Source organism: Cebus imitator, unplaced genomic scaffold (assembly GCF_001604975.1).
Source record: "Cebus imitator isolate Cc_AM_T3 unplaced genomic scaffold, Cebus_imitator-1.0 Scaffold152, whole genome shotgun sequence".
NCBI classification, from domain to species: Eukaryota; Metazoa; Chordata; class Mammalia; order Primates; family Cebidae; genus Cebus; species Cebus imitator.
The window spans coordinates 1,634,343-1,641,716 of NW_016107467.1; the positions used below are offsets into that span (position 1 = coordinate 1,634,343).

General features: G+C 44.0%; 1 protein-coding gene across 1 annotated transcript in view; it reads left to right on the plus strand.

The window, feature by feature from the left end:
- GXYLT2 (glucoside xylosyltransferase 2) overlaps nt 1-7,374 on the plus strand; it is an 86,231-nt gene that overhangs the window by 61,217 nt on the left and 17,640 nt on the right. Inside the window, exon 4 of the mRNA XM_017543311.2 lies at nt 5,055-5,306. Coding sequence (XP_017398800.1) covers nt 5,055-5,306 — 252 coding nt within the window. The remainder of the gene's footprint in view (nt 1-5,054; nt 5,307-7,374) is intronic.

A 7,374-nucleotide genomic window follows, 5' to 3' on the forward strand; every position in this document is an offset into this window, starting at 1 on the left:
CCCAACAACAAAGCAAGCGCCTGTCTCTACAAAAGACAAAAAAAAAAATAGCGGCTGGGAACAGTGGCTCATGCCTGTAATCCCAGGACTTTGGGAGGCTGAGGTGGGTGGATCACTTGAGGTCAGGAGGTTGAGACCAGCCTGGCCAACATGGTGAAACCCTGTCTCTAATAAAAAACCAAAAAATTAGCCAGGTGTGGTGGCACACGCCTGTAATCCCAGCTACTCAGGAGGCTGAAGCAGGAGAATTGCTTGAACCCAGGAGATGGAGGTTGCAGTGAGCCGAGATCGTGCCACTGCACTCCAGCCTGTGTGACAGAGCGAGACTGTCTTGAAAAAAAAAAAAAAAAAAGAATTAGGCCGGGCTCGGTGGCTCACACCTGTAGTCCCAGCACCTTGGGAGGCCAAGGCGGGCAGATCAGGAAGTCAGGAGTTTAAGACCAGTCTGGCCAACAGTGAAACCCCGTCCTTACTAAAAATACAAATAATTAGCTGGGTGTGGTGGCAGGCACCTGTAATCCCAGCTATTCAGGAGGCTGAGGCAGGAGAGTCAATTGAACCAGGAGGTAGAGGTTGCAGTGAGCTCAGATCACACCATTGCACTTGAGCGCAGGCAACAGTGCAAGACTTCTTCTCAGAAAAGAAAAAAGAAAAAGAAAAAAAAAACTAGCTGGGCGTGGTGACTAATGCCTGTGGTCCCAGCTACTCAGGAGGCTGAGATGAGAGGATCACTGGAGCCCAGGAGGTGAAGGCTCAGTGAGCTATGATTGCACCACTGCATTCCAGCCTGAGTGACAGAGTGAAACCCTGTCTGAAAAAAGAAGAAAAAGGGCTTAAAGAGCTTGCTCAAAATCACACAGTTAATGGTGGAAATGGAATTTGAACATAGGTAGTCAGATTTCACACCTAAAACTTTTAACCACCAAGTCATACTGTCAAAGTCAGCAAGTTGAAAATAAATTTGAAGGTACACTGGTGAACCCCTGATCATCTTGCTGCCCATGGCCAGGCTTTGGCCCACACTTGCTGCAGATGGCTGAGCAGGGTTCACTGGAGGTGGGTGCCCAGGTTGGGGTGGTGCATGGAGTGGGAGCAGGAAGATCCATTACATTACAGCCAGCAGCATCGGGTACAGAGAACTATTGTGTGCCGCCTTTTAACCCCACCCCCATTCTAAAAAAACAAAGGCCTCATTGCTAGTGCTGGCTAATTTTATATCCTTTCAGTAAATATTCCTCTTCCCATTATAACAAGGCCAACAATGTTCCTCTTCAAATTAATACCAGCAGTAATTGCTGCAAAATTAGCCTCTGGAGATCCAATGCTATCAAAAAGTGATTTTTTTGGGGGGTGGTCTTTTATTTTTTCAGATAAAGAGCAAAAAGTCCTTATGTACTTATTTTCAGTCAAGCTTCTGAGTGAATCATGAAGGTTCAAAAACTTCATTGCTCTGCTTGACTCTGACTACATAAAAGGCTTTTTGTGGTCAACACATGTTTTGAAGTGCTGTGAGCATTGATGCAAACAGTAACTAATTACACTGGACATTTTAAAAGCGAAAACACAAAGACTTCTTAAAAAACCACTGTTTATTGAGAGCTTACTATACACCACGCTGTACTGAGTACCTTGTGAGTTTCATTTCATTGCATCCTGTAACAATCTGGGTGGGTGGTAAACTGAGGAACTTGTCTGAAGTCACGGGGGTAGTGGCTTAGACTGCCAAGACTTGAACTCATGAAGACCAGACTCAAGATGCTTAAGTGCTGTTTTCTCACATTTCTCTGAGATGGAACATTAGGGCTACTTTTGGGTGTTCCTTTGAAATATGATCTACATACCAAAATGAGCATGCCGAAACATTGAATGCTTAGTTGAAGAAGCAGTCAATTTGTAGAATTCTTCCTGATTTTGAAATTAGAATCTTCAAATTCTGGGGGTTTTTAGGGTTTTTTGTTGTTGTTGTTGTTTTTTTTGAGACAGAGTCTCATTTACTCTGTCCCCCAGGCTGGAGCGCAATGGCATAATCTCGGCTCACTGCAACCTCTGCCTCCCGGGTTTCTGAGGGATTCTCCTGCCTCAGCCTCCCAAGTAGCTGGGATTACCGGCACACACCACCACACCCAGTCTTTTTTTTTTTTTGAAACAGAGTCACTGTCACCCAGGCTGGAGTGCAGTGGCACAATCTCGGCTGACTGCAACCTTCACCTCCTTGGCTCAAACAATTCTTGTGCCTCAGCCTCTTGAGTATCTGGGATTACAGGCACATACCACCATACCTGGCTAATTGTTGTATTTTTAGTAGAGATGGGGTTTCACCATGTTGGCCAGGCTGGTCTCAAACTCCTGACCTGAAGTGATTCGCCTGCCTCAGCCTCTCAGGCACCATGCCTGACTTAGAATCTTCAAATTCTTAAAATGGATGTTAAGATAATCTTCATTTATGAAATGGCAGATGATCAGTATTTTTAATTTCATTTTATTGGTTTGTAACATCCATTCCTTTAATAGATGAAGAACAAAAGATAAATTCTGTAGCTAATTATGTGGGTTTCAGAATTACTCAAGTCTGAAATTTCTTTGATACTTGTATCATAGAGTATCCATGTTCATCAATTTTAAATATTGGGGATCCCAGTGGTATGTTATACTAGTCTGCTTGGGCTGCCATAACAAAATACAAGACTTGTGGCTGAAACAACAGAAATTTATTTTCTTACGGTTCTGGAGGCTGGAAGTCTGAGATCAGGGTGTCAGCATGGTCAGGCTGTGGTGATGGAGCCTCTTCCTGGCTGACAAATGGCCATCTTCTCACTCTGTCCTCATATGGCAGAGAGAGACAGAGAGACAGAAAGGGGGAGGGAGAGAAAGAGGAGAGAGAAAAGAGAGAGGAGAGAGGGAAAGGAGAGAAAAAGAGGAGAGAGAGACAGACACAGAGAGAGAGAGAGACCTCTCTGATGTTTCTTCTTATAAGGGCACTGAACCCATCTTGAGAATCCAACCCTTCTGACCTCAACTAAACCTAATTATCTCCCAAAGGCTCCTTTCCAGATGCCATCACAATCACATTGTGGGCAAGGACTTCGACATGTGAATGTTGGGGACACAGACATTCAGTCCATCAGTGTTATGGTGTTAGGATGATGTTAGGGCAGGGATCCAAGAAGATTCAAACCCTCCCTTGGTTAAGCTACCCCTAAGTTTGGGGAACAATGGCAAAACAAGGCAAATAACGCTACTACTAGGTGCGGCTTTGAAGTCTCAAATCTCTGAGCAAAACTCTAGAAAGCCAAGCAGTTTGCACAAGAGAGCTCATTCACCTAAGGTGGCTTGAATCATCCACAACAGAGGTCAGCAAACCACAGCCTGTGAGCCAGGAGTGGCTTTTACGTTTCAAATGGTTGAAATGTCAAAAGAGGGATATTTTGTGATATCTGAAAAATATAGGAAATTCAAACTTCTATGTCCTGAAATCAAGTTTTATTAGGACACAGCCACTCTCATTATTATTATTAATTATAATTATTATTTTTTTGAGACAGAGTCTCTCTCTGTCACACAGGCTGGTGATCTTAGCTCACTGCAACCTCCGCCTCCCAGGTTCAAGCAATCCTCCCACCTTAGCTTCCTGAGTGGCTGGGACTACAGAAGCATACCACCATGACTGGCTAATTTTTCTATTTTTTTTAATAAAGATGGGGTTTCACTATTTGCCCTGGCTGGTCTTAAACTCCTGGGATCAAGCCATCTGCCCGTCTCAGCCTCCCAAAGTACTGGGATTACAGGCATGAGCCACCACGCCCGGCCCACTCTCATTGTTTGTCTGTTATCAATGGCTGCTTTCATGCTACAACAGCAGATTTTAGGAGTTGAAACAGTGCCTGAAATATTTACTCTCTGGCCCTTTAGAGGAAAAGGTTGTCGATTGCTGATTTACAAACAAAGCTAGCCAATGACTTGCACTGCCTAACCCCAAGACCAAATCGTAGCTAAAAATATCATTTTAGGTGGGTCACAGTGGCTCATGCCTGTGATCCCAGCACTTTGGGAGGCCAAGGTGGGAGGATCGCTTCAGTCCAGAAGTTTAAGACCAACCCACACAACAGAGTGACACCTCATCTCTACAAATAATAATAAAAAATTAGCCGGGCTTGGTGGTGCGTAGCTATAGTCGCAGCTACTCAGGAGGGATCGTTTGAGCTCAGGAGGTTGAGACTGCAGTGAGCCAAGAGCATGCCACTGCACTGCAAGCTGGACAACACAGCAAGACCCCCATCTGCAAACTATATATATGTGTGTGTGTGTGTGTGTATATATATATATATTTTTGTTTGTTTGTTTGTTTTGTTTTAAAGATAAAGCCCCCCCCCCCATGAACAGTAGAAGAAGTGGATCCAGAGACAGAGTATTTACCCCCAAGGCTTGGTATGAGCTGGTTTAGAGATTGTCCGCTTTAGGTTGCAGTGAGCCGAGATCACACCACTGCACTCCAGCCTGGTTGACAGAGCGAGACGTCATCTCATAAATAAATAAATAATAAATAAATTAGATTGTCCATTTCAGGCTTTCTAATGCCACACTGGATGTTTCAAGGAAAAACTAAGAGAGAAAAACAAGTGGCCTTATCGGGAGATGGAAGAAGTGAGAGCCACAGTAATTTGCTGTTTTTATTCCTTTGTAAGTTCAACCCTTATCAAATATAGTCCACGGTCCTATAATTGGGCTAAACTAGACCAAGGTTTATCTTCTTTTAAGTCTCCACCTCAGGTTGCGGTGAGCCGAGATCGCGCCATTGCACTCCAGCCTGGGTAACAAAAGCGAAACTCCGTCTCAAAAAAAAAAAAAAAAAATCTCCACCTCTTGATCCACACTCATTCCTCAAGTCAAAGAAGAAGGAAGGAATGGGAGCTAAGAGTGGAACCTTTCCAGAATTTAAGATTAATCAACAAAGGTTGGCTAGCATTATTTACCTATCAGACCACTTCGTTTCTGACCTGTTTTTGTTTTGTTTTCTTCCCTCCTCTCCCCTTTATACTCACTCCTTGCACACAAAGGTGATTTTAAAGGATGTGGACTCACTTCTCTACGTGGACACCGATGTTCTCTTTCTGAGACCTGTTGATGACATCTGGAAGCTTCTGAGACTGTTTAATTCCACCCAACTTGCAGCCATGGCCCCCGAGCATGAAATCCCCAAGATTGGCTGGTATAGCCGCTTTGCTAGGCATCCTTTCTATGGCTCTGCGGGAGTTAATTCAGGAGTCATGTTAATGAATTTAACTCGGATAAGAAGCACCCAGTTCAAGGTAAACGAGTGCTTTTAAATTCCTTGTTTAAAGACTGGGAGTTAGTCTTGTCAACAGTGACATTTCCAAAGTGTCAATGTGTTGATTTTGGAAATAGGTGACCTAGAACATAGGTGAGGAACCACCTATGTTTTAAAAGGAACCAAAGAAAAGTATTTAGAAAATTATGGAATATTTGTTTATTCAGGAAAAGCCCAGATGGCAATGGAATTTAAAGTTTCAACAGAGTTACCATTTAGGAATATTATGTTGCATTTCTGAATTCCATAATGTTTGAACTCTTCCTACCCAGTGCTTCAAAGACTGTAAAATTTATTGGAATTACCCTGGGAATATATATGTCCTTGACGATATTTATATAAGAATATTCATGATCTCATCTTTTATCCTAGCAAAGAACTGGAAAGAACCTAAAAGAAAATCAGTGGAGAACTAGTCAAAAAATGATCCTCCTGGTCGGGGGCAGTGGCTCACCGCACTTTGGGAGGCCAAGCGGGCGGATCACTTGAGGCCAGGAGTTTGAGACCAGCCTGACCAACACGGTGAAACCCTGTCTCTCCTAAAAATATAACAATTAGCCAGGCATGATGCTGCACACCTGTAGTCCCAGCTACTCAGGACGCTGAGGCAGGAGAATCATGTGAACCAGAGGTTGCAGTGAGCCAAGATCATGCCGCTGTACTCCAGCCTGGGTGACAGAGATGCTGTGTCAAAAAAACAAATCATCCTTCTATTCAAAAGAATAGGTTGATCTTTAAATGAGATAATAAGATCTCTAAGAAATGTATTATATATATGAGACAGGTTCTTGCTCTGTTGCCGAGGCTGGAGAGCAATAGTGCAATCATAGCCTCCTGTAGCCTTGACCTCCTAGGCTCAAGTGATCCTCCTGTCTTAGCCTCCTGAGTAGCTGGGACTGCAGGCATGCATCATCACACCCAGCTGATTTTTTTATGTTAGTAGAGACACAGTATCACTATGTTGCCCAGGCTGGTCTCAAACTCCTGGGCTCTAATGATCATCCTGATATGGCCTCCTAAAGTGCAGGGATTATGAGCACAAGCCACCATATGTGGCCTCTAAGAAACATTAAATGAAAGAAAATTAAATGTAGTACATCATGCTACTGTAGACTGTGATTATTTTTATGCCTTAGAAATTTCCAGAACAATTAATGGGGCATGGTGGCATGTGGCTGTAGTCCCAGCTACTTGGGAAGTTGAGATGGGAGGATCGCTTGAGCCCAGGAGTTCCAGGCTGCATTAAGCCACTGCACTCCACCCTAAACAACAGAGCGAGACCCTGTCTCTAAAAAAGAAAAGAAAGAAAGAAAAAGAAATGTCCAGAAGAATACCTAAGAGACCATTAATTGTTAATTATGAATACTTCTGGGGAAAGTGGGAATGGAATATGGAAGAATATTTTTATTTTAAAAAATAAAGTAGTGCCTAAAATCCCAGCTACTCGGAAGGCTGAGGCAGGAGAATTGCTTGAACCCAGGAGGCAGTGGTTGCAGTGAGCCAAGATCGTGCCTCTGTACTCCAGCCTGGCAACAGAGCAAGACTCCATCATTAAAAAAAGGAAAAAGAAAAGAAAGAGGTTCAGTTTCAGGCCAGGCGTGGTTGCTCACGCCTGTAATCCCAGTATTTTGGGAGGCTGAGGCAGGTAGATCATTTGAGGCCAGGAGTTTGAGAACAGCCTGGCCAACGTGAGGAAACCCTGTCTCTACTAAAAATTATTTTAAAATTAGCCAGGCATGATGGCATGCCCCTGTAGTCTCAGCTACTTCGGAGGCTGAGGCACCAGAATCACTTGAACCTGGGAGGTGGAGATTGCAGGAAACCGAGATTGTGCCACTCGGTTGAACTCCTGACCTCAGGTGGTCTGCCCACCTCCTCCTCCCAAAGTGCTGGGATTGTAGGTGTGAGCCACTGTACCTGGGCTTTTTTTTCTTTTTAAATGAGATGAAGTCTCACTCTGTCTCCCAGGCTGGTGTGCAGTGGTATGATTATGGCTCACTGCAGCTGAAACCTCCTCGGTGACAGAGGGAGACTCTGCCTCAAAAAAA